General features: G+C 37.4%; 1 protein-coding gene across 3 annotated transcripts in view; it reads left to right on the top strand.

Moving 5' to 3' along the window:
* Nucleotides 1-20349, top strand: part of ARHGAP42 (Rho GTPase activating protein 42) — a 282644-nt gene that overhangs the window by 247546 nt on the left and 14749 nt on the right. For 2 of the 3 annotated variants that reach the window (XM_082845547.1, XM_082845549.1), the window contains 9 exons: nucleotides 5210-5272; nucleotides 6206-6280; nucleotides 6916-7000; nucleotides 7609-7667; nucleotides 10160-10265; nucleotides 14911-15070; nucleotides 16273-16417; nucleotides 17683-18063; nucleotides 18442-18598. In XM_082845547.1, the coding sequence (XP_082701673.1) occupies nucleotides 5210-5272; nucleotides 6206-6280; nucleotides 6916-7000; nucleotides 7609-7667; nucleotides 10160-10265; nucleotides 14911-15070; nucleotides 16273-16417; nucleotides 17683-18063; nucleotides 18442-18598 (1231 nt within the window). The remainder of the gene's footprint in view (nucleotides 1-5209; nucleotides 5273-6205; nucleotides 6281-6915; nucleotides 7001-7608; nucleotides 7668-10159; nucleotides 10266-14910; nucleotides 15071-16272; nucleotides 16418-17682; nucleotides 18064-18441; nucleotides 18599-20349) is intronic. The other variant, XM_082845548.1, reaches the window with a different exon arrangement.

Raw genomic sequence — 20349 nt, 5'->3', positions numbered from 1 at the left:
GAAAGAATCAGGATAAATTATCAGCTTTTAATGGTGTGATTTTATTTAGTAAGAACCCCTTCCACTGACTTCTCATTTGAACATTAAGGAGTTCCCAGGTTTTCTTTTTTAAGCTATAGAGACCTATTTTTGCTGAATTCTCATTAGCACTAGCATACTAAGTGTAGTAACCCCTTCATGGCTTTGGAAGGTGGAAAGGTTTCCTTTACTGAATGTGTTTGTCTCTGACTTCCCTCAGAAGCACCCCTCCTTATGACTTCCTCCTCCATCACTCACTGGGAGACAGAGGGTGCTAAAGCCTGTTTAAGCTATATCGCCTTCTTCTCCTCAGACCTCAGCAGAAACTGCTGAGTGCTTGGATGAAGGCACTGTTGATCAGTAGTTTGTTAGGCAGCCATGAAGGGGTGCTGCCTTTTTATATGAATGGACAAATCAGCAGCCAGAAACTCGGATGAATACCAGTTAAGCGAGGAAAAGCGAAGTGTGTAGGATTGGCTTTATTCCATTTAGTCCTTTTTGCCATAACAATCTGTTTAAGTTGTACATGATTAAATCAGAACTGGCCAGGTTATGCTGTGGTCTCAGAGACTTAACCACAATAAAGGTTCATCTCTTCAATATGCGATATGTCCATTCAGGTCAGCTGTGATTCTCTTATACATAATTTTTACTCTAAAACCCAAGCTCATGTAGTACCTTCTCTCTGTAACATTGATGATCTTGTACCAGAGGGGGGAAAAAAATGGCAGGCTTCCACAATACATACCAGCTCTTCCTAGCTGATGGATAATGACATTTGTGACTTCCATTCATATTTCGTTGGCTAGTGCATATCATATGACCAAGTCTGTCTTAGAGGGAGCTGAGAAACATAATCTTCCTGCAGGAAGGAGCAGCAAATATGAGTGAACAGTAATCCGAGGCTACTACAGTTCCATTCCAATGAGAGGATGTGTTTGTTCATTGTGATTATTGAAGTTTAATGAGAGCATAGGGACATATATGTGAATATCCAACTTGTTGTCTCTTCAGTGGTCAGCTAGATTCACAGGGCCTGAGTGGTTTATGCCTGGTCTCCATTTTTTTAAAGAAATAGATCACTGTGGGCTTCCCTGGTGGTGCAGGGGTTAAGAATCCCCCTGCCAATGCAGGGGACACGGGTTCGATCCCTGGTCTGGGAAGATCCCACATGCCACGGAGCAACTAAGCCCGTGTGCCACAACTACTGAGCCTGCACTCTGGAGCCTGCAAGCCACAACTGCTGAGGCCCACATGCCACAACAACTGAAGCCTGCATGCCTAGAGCCTGTGCTCCGCAACAAGAGAAGACACCACAATGAGAAGTCCACAACGAAGAGTACACCCTGCTCACCCCAACTAGAGAAAGCCTAATGCGCAGCAACGAAGACCCAATACAGCCAAAAATAAATAAATAAATAAATAAATTTATATTAAAAAAATAGATCATTGCCCTGGCCCCAAATATTTTAAAAATAAGTAATATAGTATGCCTCTGAAAAATAACACTTATGGCAGATAGTACCTCAAGCCCCGTGACTTCAGCCAGGCCCCAAGAATACATGTGATTGACATATGTAGATTTTATATTCTCCTCTAGCCAATAATGATGATGATGATAACAGCCAACACTTCTGCAGCGCTTACTATATTCCAAGTACTGTTCTAGGAGCTTTGCAAATGTTAACGTATTTCATCTGTGAATAGCCCTGTGAAGACAATACTACTATTATCCTTACTGTATAGAAGAGGAATCTGAGGATGAGAGAGATTAAAACTGTGTCCAGTAATACAGCTGCTAAATGGGAGAGTAACTACTGTCTCTTTCATCTGGTTAGTACTAGTGGCTGACCCTTTTTTTTTTTTTTTACCGTTTCTTCTTTTTCTCAGTGATGTGTGGATATGAGCACATGGGGAAGGAAACTAGCATCTGATTAGGTTTGTTCCATTGTTTTCCACTCTTCAGTGCTTCATGTGGATTTTGTCTTCATCTTACTACAACCCTTTAACATAGATATTGTTATTTCCCTCATTTTATAGATGAAAGAACTAGAGTTCATAAAAGTTAATAGGCACACTTCCATCCACACAGCAGTAAATAGTAGAGCTGAGATCCATCCCAGGTTTGCCTGGCTCTAAGCAAAGCTGGGTGCTACCTCTGCACCATGGAACCTCTCTATACTCTTTCAGGCAATAGAAAAGGATGTTCAAAGGAAACAAAACAAAAATGCATGGTTATTTTTGCCAACACAGTGTATTTTTTCACATTCCTGAATTTATCGATAATGTTTTATTTACTCACGTGAAGAGAGCTAAAACACAAGGTCCATGGGACACATCAGGACAGTGGCACCCATGGAATGACCTGGCAGTCAGACTGAATGTTTGTAAAATTTTCTTCTTCATAATTAGCCTGTGATACTGGTTTACTAAGATAGAATGGGGTATTGCCACCAAATATCCCAGTATACCTTCAAGATATAGCCTGGTTATTACTTACTTTTCTCAAAGTGGATATTTAAAGAAAATCTGTTTTTATATATCACAATTATTTTCGTTCATTTAGCCAAGGGCAGGTTTTACTGAAATTTTTAAAAAATGGATTTCTCTTTCTTTTAATACTTTTTATTGAAAAGTTGAAAAATGTGACCTCAAGAACCAAATGTTATAAATGTCAGGAACTTGCAGTTTTAATTGATACAAAATGCTAGTGTATCATTTTTACCAGGGTTACATTTTTTGGCTCAGTTTCTGTTATTAAAAATGAAAATTAATAATTGATTCCTTCTCCATTCTACCTGTTTTTTTCCTATGTTCAATAAATATTTTAAATTATCTGAATATATTCATACTATAATGCTGTGCTTGGCATTTTGGGTTATTGGAAGTAAGCAACCCCTTCTGGGTGCCCAAAGAAGCTCCCCTCTCATGTAGGTAGTCAGCTCTAGAAAGATGCTTGATAAATGGCCATTCATTCTTGTATGTTGAGTTCACCCAAAGCATTCACTGAGTTCTGTTCCCTTGACATCTAGGGCACTGGGGACACACAAATAAATAAGCCAGTTTGTATTGGTAGCAATATATATTTTAGTTTTGGCATTTTTACATGTTTAAATCTATTTTTTATTTTTAAAAACTAATTTAAAAGATATATAAAATAGTTACAAAATCCAATGAATAAAAATGACAATTTCTACCTTCTGTCCTTTTCTTTCTTACTTGCAATTTGCATGATCTTTCTAGAGCTTTTTCCTAGGAAAATAGAAACATTCATACCCTCAAATTTTATGTTTTAAGAAATTGGGTTGTATTGTCCTATAGATTACTTTTTTTTTGCCTGACAACGTATAATAAATATTCTACCAAGTCAGTACCTCTAGATTTTTTTAATTTTAAAAAAATTTTTATACAATGTTTAAAGGTTACTTTCCATTTACAAAATTATTACAAAATGTTGGCTATATTCCCCATTTTGTACAATACACCCTTGAGTCTATCTTACATCCAATAGTTTGTACCTCCCGCTCCTCCCCCACTAGTAGCAACTAGTTTGTTCTCTATATCTGTATCTGCTGTTTTTGTTATATTTACTAGTTTGTTGTATTTTTTAGATTCCACAGATAACCACTGGTAACCACTAGTTTGTTCTCTATATCTGTGAGTCTGCTTCTTTTTTGTTATATTCACTAGTTTGTTGTATGTTTTAGATTCCACATATAAGTGATATCATACAGTATTTGTCTTTCTCTGTCTTACTTGTTTCATTTAGCATAATGCCCAATTGCTGCTATTCTTTTTTATGTCTGAGTAGTATTCCATTGTGTGTATATATACCACATCTTCTTTATCCATTCATCTGCTGATGGACACTTAGGTTGTTTCCATATCTTGGCAATTGTAAATAATGCTGCAGTGAACATTGGGGTACATGTATCTTTTTGAATTAATATTTTGGGTTTTTTTGGATATATACCCAGGAGTGGAATTGCTGAGTCATATGCTAGTTCTATTTTTAGTTTTTTGAGAAACCTCCATACTGTTCTCCACAGTGGCTGCACTAGTTTACATTCCTACCAACAGTATACAAGAATTCTGTTTTCTTTATATCCTTGCCAACAGTTGTTACTTGTGTTTTTGTTCTTTTGTTTTTTTGATGATGGCCATTCTGACAGGTATGGGATGATATCGCATTGTAGTACTTCTAGTTTTTTGATTTCTTATTTCTAATCTCAGATTTCTCAAACTTTTCAGTTTCAGTGATTTTCGTGGTCTAGGATTTCTTCAAAGTTTTTTGTCTTTCCTGGCACCTATTTTTTTAGCATAATTTTTTGATATATATTTTTCTGTCTGTGAATCTGTGTAGTTACATGGATGTATTTAATCCACCATCTTTAAATGGAAACCAGTTTTAATTTTTTATTGGTTTGAATTGTCTTCATATATTATGATTTGGGAATATTAAGAAATACAATATGTATACCACATCTGATGAAAAATTTTATTATAGTGTCAAAAAATTTTTAAATTTTTCCTCTGAGTGTTATTTGGTATTTTTAAATCCATTCTCTTTAAACAAGTAACCTAACTTGATCTGGCCCCCAAACCTTAAGAAAATTTGAAAAATCTAAAGAAAATTCTGTCAAAAAGCAATGAAAATAAATTGCTGTTTCATAATAGAGGATCTTTCGGGGATTTTTAGCGGACTTACTAAGCATATTTTGAATTATTTTGAATATGATTCAAAATGCAATAGAATAGAACATTGAGCTTGAATTCAGGAGACCTGAGTTAAAATGTGGCTCTAGATCTTAGAACAAAGAAAAGCAGTTTTCAGCAACTTGGTGAACCATCTTAAGATTGCAAAGCTTTCTCTCTACCTCATAATGTTGTTTTGAGAATCTCATGGGAAAAAAATATGTGAATAGCTATGTAATATAATTATTAATTATATCTAATAATATAATTATTATTAGATCTACGTTTCTAATGAAGCAAGTTGATATAAAAACGTTGGTGAATGTGAACCTCCCTCCTTCAGTTCTACCCCCAAATAAAAATTAATATGCTAACCAAAATATTTGACAAATTCAGTAACAACCCCTGTGCCATCAAGCCATGAAACTACAGAGCCAACTGAAGCAGGAATGCAAGTTCAACATAAATACTTAATATGATTTTCTTTTACTTTCAGTGTACTTAAATGAAGCAGGGTTCAACTTTGTGAGAAAATGCATTCAAGCTGTGGAAACGAGAGGTCGGTGTTGCCTGATGGGTACACTGTTACTGTTGTGTGGTCCCTTCTTACATAGAAACTGCTCAGAATGAGGATATACTTAGTTATTAACAGGAGATTTATTTTAAGTAATATATGAATTATAAGTTATACAAACACATAAGTAACTATACTTTGAACTTCAGTTTACCAAAATCATACTACAGACGTACTTGATTTTTAATGAATTTTCATAATATAGCCTCATTTTACTTCTTATTGATGGACTCTGTTTTTTTTTTTTTTTTCAAGCTTTAGGAAGGTAAGATTCCTAAGGAGCTTGAATTCAGCTCTCCTCTTTCCCTACATTATATCTCAGAGTGATTTTAGTCATTGTCACAATTTCAGCACCTTTCCTCATTCTAGTTACGACCTCGGTCCTGAAGTCCTCTCCAGTTGCCTTTTACTTCCTGGAAAACTTGTCTAAAGCAAAACCTCCTATTGGGCTTTGGAGTTCTTTAAACTTAGATTCAAATTTGGGTGCTGCCACTTAGAAGTTTTGTGAAGTTAAGTAGGTTCCCTAAAATCTCTGAATCTGTTTCCTCACCTTTAAAGGGAAGCTATCAATTCCATCAAACTGTTCAACATGCAGGACTCTGTGACTGAGGAAACAGAGTATGAGAAATACTGATCATCTCTTTCCATCTTGGATGCTTTTTTATATTCAAGTAGTGGTGAATAAGCAGGTGTACTTTGCTATTTTGAAGCTCTTTAGACTTTCAAATCACTGTTCAATGTCTGCTCTAAGAAATATATGTCTGATGGATGTTTCTAGGGTAGGTTTTCTAAAGTTAGACTGTAAAATTGGATACATAGCTTTCAGATTTTGTGTAGGCATATATCTGAGTTTTTAACATTTTGTACTTCAGAAGCTGTGTCTTAAGCCATTTTCTTGTGATTTTTCCTTCTCATTAGGCATCACAATTTTAGGTCTTTACCGAATAGGAGGAGTGAACTCCAAAGTTCAGAAACTCATGAATACCACATTTTGTAAGTTTTGGATGAAGCCAGTTACTTACTTAATTTTTGCATTCTTAAAGAAAATTCAAACCATAGGTTTCTTTGAGATCTAGATTATTGCTTATCTTTGAGTATTTTCAAGTCATATTTAAAATTAATATTTGTATTCAGCTTTTAAAGTCCATTGTAATAGATGAACAATCAATTTGAGAAGGGGCCCTTTTTATAATATTGGACTTTTCCTCAAGTATCCTTTGATTAGCTAGAGGTACAATAGGATTTATGGATGCTGGGATTCAGATTGCCTGACTTGGAATCTTAACTGGGCCAGTTAAAAGCTTTGTGACCTTGGGTAATTTGCTTAACTTCTCTGTGCCTTCACCTCCTTATTTGTAAGCCTAATACATAGTAAGTGTGCTGTGATGTTAGCAATTAGCAAACATCTAATTTGAAAAACTATATTCCATTAGCAATCTTTGAGGTTCAGTGTCAGAGTGAGCTTTGCACCAACTCATGCAAACAACAATCCTAAAGTTAACTCCATTGGCATTCTAAGAAATACATGCCTCTCTCTGTGACCTACTTATGTTAGTATCCATTTTCTTAATGGTGTGAGTGATGTTTTGAATTGCACAGTTTAAACATCTTATTTTAATTCTTTTCAGCTCCCAAATCCCCTCCTGATATGGACATTGATATTGAACTGTGGGATAATAAGACAATAACAAGTGGGCTGAAAAACTACCTCAGGTGAGGGGGGCTTAACTCTTGCCACTGTGCTGTGGTTTCTCAGTCACCCTCTTGGGCAGTCACCACGGATCCCAGGGAGCCCCTGTTTCTTAGCTTCACTCCTTAACACAGTTCCTTCACTTAAGGTGGAATAGCACAGGGTGGTAATGGTTATGTTTAGTGTTCTGGAACTTATATGTGCTTGTTCAAACAATACACTTAAAAGGCTGCAATAATTTATGAATACTAAATAATAATTTCTGTTTCATGTTAGATTTGAATTCGGGTTTTCATGTATTTTTTTAAGACATCACAAGTTGAATTTGAAAAAAAAAAAAATTTAACTATTGCCCCCATATCTGAGAGGGATTTTGCTCCTATGGTCCAATAGTTCTCACAAAGTTAAAAAAAAAAAAAAATTGTCTCCCAGCCTCCCATTTTAATACAGTGGTGGCAAGAAGTCCTCAGGGGCATTGGTATCTTTGAGGTCTGCATTTTAGAAATACCTGTAGACTCCCTGCTAGGACTTTATCAAACGCCTAATTACCCAATTCTTAAAGAAGCACTGAAAGGTTAGGGGAAATCAGAAGATACTGCCATTCTAAAATTTGCTTCATTCTCTATTGTAGGTGCCTGGCAGAACCACTGATGACTTACAAATTACACAAAGATTTTATTGTTGCTGTTAGTAAGTACATTTCCACTGGATGCATTAAAAATGATGTGGTTTTATGCTGTATTAGAGGTGTAAGTTTAAACCTGATAGTTAACATTTTCCTGTCTATTGCTTAAGAAACTGTCATTCTCATATTTAGTAGTTTGCAATATGGTTATAAGAAATCACAGAGTGAACTAAAATACTTTGTTACTTAATAAGACCTTATTGGGGTGGCGAGTATGATGTCATTAGAAAGAGCTGTGAGGAATTATTCGAATTACATTTTACTTGATTGGTGAATGTCAGTTTCTTACAAGAGCAATTTCATGGTTAAATAAACAAGACCACAAATCTGTACAGTCAGTTATGCCAGTGCTTTCACTGTACACATACTCACATGCTGTGCTCCTAAATCTGGAGAAAGAGTCAGATATTTTTGGCAGGCAGCAAGCACCTTTTCTCTCTTTTTATATTTCTTGATGATGATCAGATATTTATGTTGTTTCTTTAGATCTGTGACTGCCATAATGTGATATGAATAGATAGGCTTAATTCAAAATTGGGGGGGGGAGGGGAAGGGGCCAGTGACAATCTTGTAACCTGAGAAGTTAGAAGTGTGTACTTGTAAAACGTTGGGCTCAAAGTGCCAGGTCGCCATCTGAGCCCATCACAACAAGTTGTAACACTTAGGAGTTGGCATTTCATTGTTAGGATGTATGAGGTATGACTGTAACAAGAGTATTTTCCACAGTCTAAGAAAGAAATCAGCTGCATTAGTTTACCACACATTGTAATGTCACAGGAAGTATTGTCTACTGACAAAAGTGTCAGGTAAAGCTGAATGATCTTGGTTTTCAGTCCAGCGTACATGACTGACCACATGATCTCATAAACATCTATACTACTTAGCTTTCTTCTGGAAGCTCTGCACTTGACATCCTCTTTATAGAAATCTGTCTTTGTAAGAAGAACAAGACCTTAAAAAATATATAATCCAACCTCATATTATTAACTAGGAAATCAGGACCCAGAGGGGGCAGATGACTTTGTCCAAGGACACTGGTAAATTCATAGCAATATCAGGACTACAAGCCAGCTTTTTTGACCCTTAACCTAGAACACTTTCTTACAAAAATTTAGTTTTATAGAAAACGGTGTTTGATCCACTTAGCTAGAATGGCTCAATGAGCTGGTTGTTCTGATACAAACATTTGGTCACAAGATTGTTTTTCTTCACTTCTGTGACAAATAATGATCATATTATTCACTACCATGATAATTAAAATGTGTCTTATGTATAAGAATTTATCTTTTGTCTGGGTCAAGGATCATAAAATTAGGTATTATTTGGGTTCAAGCAAGAGAAATCCAGCTCAGGAAAAAGGGGGAGTTATTCAGAGACTAAGGGGCGTCCCTCAGAATTCCTTGGCAGAGAATGGGTCCTGCCTTCCATGGCCTGCAACCAGGAACCTCAGAGTAGGAAATAGATGTTTCTCTGCCCATCCTCCCAACTCTTTTTGGAGGGTCTCTCATTTTTGTTCTTTGCTGCATATCTGCCTCATTCTTATCTTCGCTTCCAGACAGATTTTTCTTGGCTTTCTACCTGGTTTTACATGATGTGCCTTTTCACGTATCCAGCAGGCAGATCAGTTTTTGTGTCTCCATTCCAACGCCTGGGAGAAACTTCATGTTTGGCCCAACCAAAGCCAGGCTCTTTCCTTACCTCATGTACAAATAGCTGTGCCCAGAAGAGATGAAGGTCCCATAATATAAACCCTATGTGTTGGGCACTTTCTGAAGAAAGGGCTTGGTAGGGTGAGCAGTCAACCCAGAATCTGTTTATTGTAGTAAGAGACTATTAAATAGATTCCTTGTTCTGAAGCATTAGAAGTTTCTCTAGAAGACTTGTCAACATCTTGGCTCTTGCCTTGTAGACTAGACTTGCTTTAGATGATTTTTTGCTTTTCAGATTTACCATTGTCAGCGTGGGCTTAAAAATCTACCAGGCCTTTGTTTGTGCAATAATCCTGACACCTCACAAAAATAACTCCCTGCCATCTTTGGATCTATAAAATTTGGAAAGGAATACCTGCTTCCTCTGGTTTGATGGAGTCATTTGGAGGTTTCAATGCGTTAGAGTGTATTGTAGTGCCTGGCACATTAGGCCACTTGCAACAACTGCTGTGATCACTCACGTTGCTAAAGGTTTTATTTTATCCTTGTGTAGCAAAACCCAAGGAGGAGATGAATTATGGTTGTATGGAAGTATACAGCTCAGGGGCTAAGAGCACATGTCTAGATTAGATAGAACTGGGTTTGACTTCTCTACTTACTGATTGCAGACCATGGACAAATTACTCAACGTCTCTAAGCCTTAGGAAATGATAGTGATAATACCATGTGAAGCAGTGCTTATAAGGCACAATGGGTGGAAGTGGTTATGATACTTCAATTACTAATGTTTATATATGCATTTTAATACAATTAAAATTTGAACCTTTGCAACCTTTTTTATGTTACAGAGTCTGATGACCAAAACTACCGGGTGGAGGCTGTACATGCATTAGTGCACAAATTACCAGAGAAAAACAGAGAGATGCTGGACATCTTAATAAAGCACCTGGTCAAGTAATTCTCTGACTTATGTTGTTCACTTAATTACTTGTTCAGCTGTTAAACTTAAGCATGTTCATGTCTTTTTAAAGGGTGTGATGGAGCTATAACCTTGCTATTATAATCAGAGTCCATTGAATGTGCTTAAAAATGATGTGGCAGTTTGTTTTTAAGATACATCTATACGTGTGTGTGTGTACCTGTGTATGTTTACGACATGCAAATAATTATACCCTTGCAACCGTTATACTAATGATGGAAAATTTTCATGTCAACTTAAAAATATAGGAAGGGATATATAGCTCTTTCCCAGTTCTTTTAGATACATTGTAAGCCCAAAGTTTGAAGACTAGTTCTCTATTCTACTAGGGTCACCAGGTTGTACCAGGTCAAACTGCCACTTGAATGTTAGCTTCCTTCTCCAGATTCATAGTATCTGTTGGTCTCTGAAGATCTTTCTAACTCCGCTGTTAGTTCATCTATGTATTTAAAAATCTTGATAGATAGATATTGTATTAGTAAAGTTTCTCCAGAGAAACAGAACCGATAGGATATTGTGTGTGTGTATGTATATACATACACACATATATGCATATATGTATATATATATATACATACATACACACACATATGTATAAGAGAGAGATTGATTGATTGCAAGGAATTGGCTAAACAATTGCAGAGACTGATTTCAAGGCAGGCTGGAGACCCAGAGAAGAGTTGATGTCGCAGCTTGAATCCAAGGCAGCCTGAGGCACAATTCCTTCTTCCTCAGGGACCTCAGTCTTTTTCTCTTAAGACCTTGAACTGATGTTGGATGAGGCCCACCCATGTTATGGACAGTTGTCTACTTTACTCAGAGCCTACTGATTTTAAGGTTAATGTCATCTAAAAGTACTTTCACAGAAATATCTAGAATTATGTTTCACCAAATATCAGGGTACTGCAGCCTAGAAAATTTGACACGTAACTTTAGCCATCACAGATCTATCTTGATTCACACACACACACACTCACACACACACACACACACACACATTTAATCAAGAAGTTTGTTAGCCATGCTGCTGGAAACAAAAGTCCAAATTCAGGTTTTAAACTTACTGAAAAATTCCCTTATAGCCCCATTTACAAATAGGAACATTTTTTGTCTTAATGAGTACCACGATTCATAATCAAATGATTAATCCTTCCTTGTTTGCTACAAGTAGTAACCCAATGTATCCTAATTTGAGCCATGCACATTTGAAACAGTGATGTACATTAATCAGCCTCATCTTAACTTGCAGACTTTGAGATAATATGAATTTACCCTCCTTGAAATAAGAAGGAAATCCACTAGGAATGACTTCATTTCAAGTTCATTTTTAACTGTTGCCCATATCAGCACCTCTTTTAGCTAATGAATAGGGACTCACTATCCTTGGTCAGAATTACATAGTCTTGAATTATGCTTTTTAAGTTCTGTGACCTCTTCATAAAACTTATCCATACTGTATTTAGTGGGCATTCTCTTGCTGTATTCAAGCTAATTTTTTAGCAAAGCCTTTTAAAATGTACCTTTAAAGTTTCATGAGTGTCACATAAAATGGTTTTGCTTAATTATTCAGAATGTTAGATGAACACAAGTTTCACCTTTAATTATGAATGTGATACAGGAAATAGCAGAGAGAGAGTGTCTAGCCACTGAAGAGTACTTAAAATTCTTCTGCCCAACCTTCACCACCATTCCTGGCTCTTTCTTGAATCTGTAAAAGGTCAGTCTCCACTGTCTGAGCAGCAGCAGTAGAATGTGTGCCCACATCACCAATGACTTACTTAAGTAAACTAATAACACTCTTGGTCCCTGGCCACCTTATTGACTTAAGAAAAGAGAATTTAAGATCAGTGACCTGGATTGGTCACTGGCCTAAAGAACCAATGACTGATTCCAAATCTCCATTAATTAGCTCTGAGACATGGTATAAATCATTGATGTACTTCTGAAAATACTTTGTCTTTAAAACAAGGACATCTGTGGAATCTGCTTTGTACACAAGTTGAGGGAATGAGTTCCAGAACTGGCTGAAATGTGGAATGATAAGGGTCTGTACTGACTGACTAGCTCAGCAGAAGGGAAATTCAATGAAGAGAAAATAGGTGATCAAAATATTTTATCTTCTGAACACCATAGTCATTAACTCTCCTTTTCAAAACAGACCAGTTTTTTATGATTTCTAAATTTATTCCCAGTGAGCTTAATTCAGTCATATTCTAGGTTACCTATATTACCAGGAACTCTTACATTTTAGAGTACATCAAGGGTAACTAGAGTCAGTTTAATTACAGGGAAGACTATTATTTTAAGACCATATTTTATTCAGTTTAACTCATTTTATTTAATTCTCTCAAACTGCTCTAAGGATTGTCCTTCTTATACTTTGTAGATGAGGGAACTGAAGCCTAGAGAGAGGTATTAAATAATGGACTGATTGCGCCCAGCTTCCAAGTTGGAAGGACCCAAGCTTTAAATACAGACAGGCTCACTGCCTTTACAGATGACTTAGTAGACTCTCTAATACATATTAAGCAATTAATATAATATTTGGTTGTATAAAAAGGAAACTTGGAATGAAATTCTTATACTAACCAAGAACCTTCTGAGCTAGTGCTGTCTTGGGTAGAAGGGGAAAATTCAGTCAGTGGGACAGTCAACTCTTCCTGTCCTATGCCAAAAGTCACATGGATAATCCAGAATCCTAGATTCCTCATAAAATTTTACTTTTGTTTCTAGAATGAAGTTAGTGTGCATACTCAGTCAGATATAAACATTATCTTATGTTCCTTCCTAGAACTTTATATTCTAACAACCTGGCTGGGAGTAAGATAGAAAAGGCAGTGGTTAACCTAGGAGACTGGTTAAATAAATGAGATTTCCTATTAATGCATCCAATTTCCAAATTAAATCAGTTAACTAGTCAAAGTCATTTTTGAGAGTTTACTGGGATTACTTTTCTAAGGTCAGTAGTATCAGAGCCCTTTCATTTTATTTTCATTTTCAGGCCAGCACTGATGCTACCATATCTCCTTGTCTTACTGTTTGCCTAGCCCAGTGCTCAGCGCTAGGGAGGCACTTAGGGAAGTTTTGGATGGATGGTGGATGGTGGATGGATAGAAGGGAAGTAGGATGGAAACATGCCATAACCAGTTATCTTATGTGGGGAGCTCAGGGGTACTCTTGACTTGAAGTCAGGAGACCCAATTTGAAACAAAATCTCTGTTCCTAATTTGCTGTGACCTCAGGTACATCATTTTTACTTGAGGAGCTTCTTTTTGAAAAATCTGTACAATAGAAAATAACTGGCTTCCTGGGAGGATTAAGTGCAATATTATCTATGAAAATGCCTGGCAGTAGGTTCTCAATATATGTTTAGTGAATCCGAATATAATTATAACCAGTCTACTCCTTTTCTCTACTTTTTAAAAAAATTTTTTTATTGAAGTAGTATAGTTGATTTACAATGTTGTGTTAATTACTGCTGTACAACACAGTTATTCAGTTTTTTATATATATATATATACACACACACACACACACACACACACACACACACACACACATTCTTTTTATATATATATTCTTTTCCATTATGGTTTATCACAGGATGTTGACTATAGTTCTCTGTGCTATACAGTAAGGCCTTGTTGTTTATCCATTCTCTATATAAAAGCTTACATCTGCTAACCCCAACCTCCCACTCTGTCCCTCCCCCAACCCCCCCCCCCTTGGCAACCACCAGTCTGTTCTCTATGTCCATGATTCTGTTTCTGTTTCATAGATAGGTTCATTTGTGTCATATTTTAGATTCCACATATAAGTGATATCATATGGTATTTTTCTTTCTCTTTCTGACTTGCTTCACTTAGTATTGTAATTTCTAGTTGCATCCATGTTGCTTCAAATGGCATTGTTTCATTCGTCTTTATGGCTGAGTAGTATTCCATTGTATGTATGTACCACATCTTTATCCATTCATCCGTCAGTGGACATTTAGGTTGTTTCCATTTCTTGGCTGTTGTGAATAATGCTGCTATGAACATAGGGGTGCATGTATCTTTTTGAATTATAATTTTGTCTGGTTACATGCCCAGGAATGGGATTGCTGGATCATATGGTAATTCTACTTGTAGTTTTCTGAGGAACCTCCATACTGTTTTCCACAGTGGCTATACCAACTTACACTCTCACCCACAGTGTAGGAGGGTTCCCTTTTCTCCACACCCTCTCCAACATTTGTTATCTGCAGCCTTTTTAATGATGGCCATTATGACTGACAACCAGTCTACTCTTAACCATCTGTTCTAAAAGAAGTATAGTACTGTAGGAAATACCAAACAGCTGATAATCTCTCTAGGGTGACTGAACTCAATTTAGGAAATCAAGATTTTTTTCCTTCAATAGATTAACCTTTGTAATTATGTTTTACTTTGGCCAGTGTTAACTTTTTACATCTTTTTAGACTATACCCACTAATGCCAGTTGGGAGTAGCTGAACCTGACTATTTGGGAAAGTTAGCCTATAATGGCATGTTTATATTTTATGCCATAAGTTTAGTGGATGAGAACATTTAATAATTATTAAACATATAACTTAAAATATTTTATTCCTCTTATTTGCAGAGTGTCACTACATAGCCAGCAAAATCTCATGACTGTCTCAAACCTTGGTGTCATATTTGGTCCGACTCTAATGAGAGCACAGGAAGAAACTGTGGCTGCCATGATGAATATTAAATTTCAGAATATTGTGGTTGAAATTCTGATAGAGCACTATGAAAAGGTATACTGAATTTTCATGTAGAAGTATAAAATTTTATCTGGCTTCTAAGAAGAAATTTTGCATTTGTATCATCTATGATCCTCACATTGTGATCTCAGATTCCTATTTGGTATCAGTCTTGTAAATTTTGTGTAAATTACTTCTTCATGAGGACTTTGATTTTCTTTTTTCTTGTTCAGTTTTTAAGTGCTCCTCAAAATCCTCTAAGTAAATGATTTCCTTTCTTTTGACATTATTTACTTGTCAAGATTTTCTTCTTTAGTATTTATATAATTAGTTTTTTACTCATACTCAGAAAATAGAATCATTTTACGTTAAGTCTATTTTAACTTTTTTCAGCTTTTTGGAATTAGACTCTCCTTATACAGCAGAGCTAATATTCTAGATAAAACAAAAGAAAATAATCAGGGAACAGTCTTGAAACCCTCTCTATATCCAATCCCTAAGGAGGCTTTCTCTAAAAGTGTGAGATCTTAGAATAACTATAAAAGTGAGAAATTGGGAGAGCCAAGTTGATTGGATTATTAAGCAAACTCAGCCATTGAAGGTCTAAACATTGTGATCCATTTATGTCTGATCTAGTCCTTGTGAGAGGATGGCAGCGCCTCTCTCCTTCCCCAGTTCCTTTCTAGTGCCTGTAGAAGGATATCCTTGGTACCTAGCTAAGACTGTAAGCGCTCTTAAAACCCAGGAGTGCACGGCTGCATCCTATAGCTGTGCTCAGACCTCTGCCTGCAGCTTGTCGTATTCTTGACAGTTCGGGGCCAACAGCATGCCAGCACCTTCTCCTGAGAAGCAAGGGGCTGCTCAGCTGGGGAATGGTACAAAACGAGCCTCTTCCCCTCAGGTTATGTTCAGCATGAAGGTGAAAGAGAATATCATAGTAAAAAGAATCAGTGTGTCTTGACATAGACATTTGTTAGTATTTGACACATTTCTTAAAATTATTGGAAAATCTGAATTTCACTATTGGGGAATGGGGAAGAATAAAAAAGAAAACCCAGAGGAAGCATTACTCAGTGTAAATGGAAAAGTTATAAATGCTCTAGGATATTTATTTTTTGTATCAAGCATCTCTTGCCATGCAATTGATGAACTAATGTATAGTTCTAAGATTATTTAATAGCTCTCAAAGCCAATTTTATGACGAAAATGTCAATTTCACCTTTTTATTGACCTCAGTCCATTTTTCTTCTACGTAGATTTTTCATACTGCCCCAGACCCAAGCATCCCTCTTCCTCAGCCTCAGTCTCGATCTGGATCCCGAAGGACACGTGCAATTTGCCTCTCCACAGGCTCCCGGAAGCCCAGAGGGAGGTATACCCCATGCTTGGCAGAACCCGATAGTAAGTGTACTGGCCTCAAGGAGATGCCTTCTTCATTAATTCGGCTTTATCACACCTTATTAGTACTTAGGTAGAAATAGAAGATATTCTTACTGGTGCTGTCGTCCCAACACCTGCCCCCCCCCACCACATTACGTAGTCTCTGTCAGTATAGTTGGAAGGTACCTTGGACAAGCAAATTCATTCCTGATACAAAGGGAAAAAATAGTTTGTGCAATGCCCTTTTTCTCTGTAACGGTGATTAAGTACATCGGGTGCTACTTCGTAGCAGGTTTTGTCCTGTTGTCAAAGTCATAGAGAAGAAAGCAAGAGAAAGCCTGGCTGAGGCAGTCATTTTCTTTCTTCCTTTCACATTATGTTCTTAAAGCATCATCTCTTGGGTATCAAAGGGTCTGAAACAGAGAGAAAAGAAATAAAAAGAGAATCTACACCACACATTATTGCTAACTTACTATTCTGAGCCAAACCCCACCATAAGGTGGGTGGCAGCTTGAGCCCAAAGCATGTGCTAAACTGTGGCCATTTTCATTTTATTTTCGACTCCCAACCCTCTCCCCACACTCCCAGTTTTCCCCACAATCAGTGTTAAATTTTTAATTTAGATCTACTATTTGAATACTTTATTACAGCTTCTCTGATTTTTTTCTTATACCATAATTGTAGAAACATTAAAAAATACAGCCAGTTAAAATAACCAGTTTTCTTATGTTGCTACATTCTTAGCAGAAAAAGGAGAAAAATCCTTTCTTTAAAAATTTTGAGGAGCTTATAACTTGCAGCTGACTGTTAATGGTGCCTTTGAATGAAGGAGGACTCAGATACCATTGTAACTCAGAATCACCTAAGGTCAGAAAAGTAAAAGAAGGCAGACATATGTCTCAGCATTTCCCCCTTCCATTGATTTCTTTAATATCATCAAGAAATCTTATTTCTCATACTTGTGAGTCCTGTTTCAAAAGCAAATTTTGTCTGAATTCAAGTCAGCCCACTAATGCTTCAAGAAATAACATTATTTCATCCAGGCAGGGCACATATAAAAGCTCCCTTGAATAGTATTGAAAAAAGCCTTCACCAAGTTCAAATGCATATTTTAAAGCATTTCTCCAGAACTGAGGAACAGTCCTCCATAGCACGTAAAGGCCTATCACTTCAGTGGGGTCAGGTGGCCACGGAGCACATGAGAGCTGGAGAACAGAAGGGTTTGGGGGTGCCGGTTTCAACAGAGAGCCGCTGTTCTTTTCTCTCCCACCCCTGCCCCTGCTCAGGCGACTCCTATAGCAGCAGCCCGGACAGCACACCAATGGGGAGCATTGAGTCACTTTCCTCTCACTCCTCTGAACAAAACAGCACGACAAAGTCCGCTTCCTGCCCTCCCAGGGAGAAATCTGGAGGGATTCCTTGGATTGCATCCCCATCACCTTCCAATGGACAGAAAAGTCTTGGTCTCTGGACAACTAGTCCTGAGTCAAGTTCTAGAGAAGATGCAACCAAAACAGATGCAGAATCAGATTGCCAGAGTGTCACTTCGGTCGCTAGCCCAGGGGATGTGTCCCCACCCATAGACCTGGCCAAGAAAGGGCCTTATGGGCTTTCAGGACTGAAAAGAGCCTCAGCTTCCTCTCTCAGATCCATCTCTGCAGCGGAAGGTAAGCCAGCATAGAGCCTGTGCAGGATGTCATTGTTCCTGTGTCACCTGCTGGATTGTTCAGCATGGTTAAGGAGGGAAAACTTAATAGTGAAGGGACAGGCAATGCTTACCTGCTTTGTTCCTGAGCTAGGATTTTTAAAACTCCTGTATGCTGTGACATTTTTTCTGGATCTTTCCATCTCTGTGAGGTGATGTCTTTGTAATTACGGTAGACTGTGATTTCCCAGAGTGATGGGCTGCTGTGCTCAAAGAACATTCTGTCCCTTCTCATTTGGGCTCAGAGAAAAATGCCTCCTTTTGTTATGCGCATGGACTGTGTTATGGCTCTTATTTTGTCTAATAGCACCTTGCCTGTTTTCTTGGGCTTTCTCTTTAGGAAACAAGAGCTACAGTGGATCCATTCAAAGCTTAACTTCCATAGGTTCCAAAGAGACGCCCAAAGCCCCGCCAAACCCAGATCTGCCTCCCAAAATGTGCAGGAAGTTAAGGCTAGACGCTGCCTCCAGCAATGGTTACCAGCGACCCGGCTCCGTGTAAGTGAGAGAGCCTTTGTTTGCTATTTGCTGTGCTTCCCAGGGGTATACAGGGGCTGAGTGTGTGCATAAGAACTCTTAGGGTTCCCACAGCCAAATGCTCATCTGTGGAGTGGGTGCCATCAACTTCTGCAGGACCCTGTCCTCTTTTACAAGTGATGTAAAAGTTAGTACGCTTAGGATATACATATAAAATCTCATGGGGAGACTCTTCAGGCACTTTCCTTAGGAGCAGAGCTATGGCTTAATTTAAAGACATGAAAACAGATGTATAATATAGTGGTTTGGGGTTTTGAAACTAGACGCCTTCCTGTGAAAGCTAAACATCCACCACTCAGCTGTGGCAACTGCCCATATCCTTGACCCTCCCTCTCTTTGTTAGAAATATAGCTGCTTTCTGTCTGGTGAGGGTTGGTTTTCTCTCCTCTCCATCGTATGTCTCCCCTACCTGCGTACTCACTGATTTAAACTCCGAGAGAACAGGGAACATGAAAGGCAAGAAGGAGTGCTTCTAATTGAAAGAAATGACCCAGAGGTGTAAAGGCCGAGAGGGTAGGGTGTATAGATGAGAACAGAAAGGGGGCAAAGAGGAGAAAATGAGAAACTGGAAAAGCAAGTAAGAGAATCCAAAGAGGAAAGTTTTTCTCCCTTTCATTTTATTTTCCTGACTTTTGCTGAGCTTTTCCAAATGCTGTATGAGCTATTACTGAGCATCCTTGCATATTGTTATTTCTTTTAAGGTCCACAGTGTCCTTCTGCAGTAGGTAGTATAAATCTTGTTTTAGAGATAATTAGAGCTAATACTGGAAAGTTAAGGTACACACACACTCAGCCAGTAAGTGGCAGAGCTGGGATTGTAACCCAGGGTTCTCCAACTTGAGTCTGTGCTATTTCTCTTATGCCATGCCCATTTTTAATATGGTGGTATTCCTGACATTTTAATTATTCATTACAAGTCCAGTAAGGCATTTTACTAAGCCTGTTTCCAGAGGAACAGCATCTTAAATTTATTAGTACATCCCTTTCTTTGACAAGAACCTTTTGTTTCAGAGTGTGTTTCACATATGTTATCTCTCATGTTCAGAAATCCAGCTACCACGATATAGGCAGATATATTTGTAACTCTGTCTGCTCTAGTTCTGGTGTGTATAGTTCTAGCCCTTAAGAGAAATTAAATTTTAAGCCAAATATGTCAAGGAAGATGGGAGAATATAAACTCTCTCCTTTGTGGGGGAAAGAGAAGAGCTTCTATTTTGTGATTTTTACGGATAAAGTAGAAATTAAAATGTAGAGCCGTATGTTCTGTATTAGGTGTAAAATGATCCTTCAGATTATCAAATGGCTCATCTCTGGGAAAAAAAGTTTGTTATTTAAAGAAATAAGATAGTTTTTAAATATCTAGTTTAAAAAATCATTCAAAGAATTTTATATTCTCTTCTAGTAAATATAGGAATTTTTCTAATTATCTAGGGTACCTTAGTTTTAGTTCTTTTCACTCTCTACCCAATAGTCTCACTTTTCAGATAGATGCCTTTCCCTCATCATGATTTGAAACAAATTTATTTATTGGTCATATTTTCAGAGTTCTCTCTTTTCACTTTATAGGACCTGTGTTCAAATATTTTAAAAATACGTGAAACAATTTTAGAATTAGTTTTGTCTTAGCTATCAGAACACAAAACAGTTATTCTTTTGTCTTGTTGATGTGACTCCTCCCTTGTGGCTCCACGGGAGTCAATGAAAAAGTGTTC

Source organism: Leucopleurus acutus (assembly GCF_964270905.1).
Source record: "Leucopleurus acutus genome assembly, chromosome: 8".
NCBI classification, from domain to species: domain Eukaryota; kingdom Metazoa; phylum Chordata; class Mammalia; order Artiodactyla; family Delphinidae; genus Leucopleurus; species Leucopleurus acutus.
Note: the sequence above shows the minus strand (reverse complement) of the source record. Positions and strands in the feature narration are given on the sequence as shown.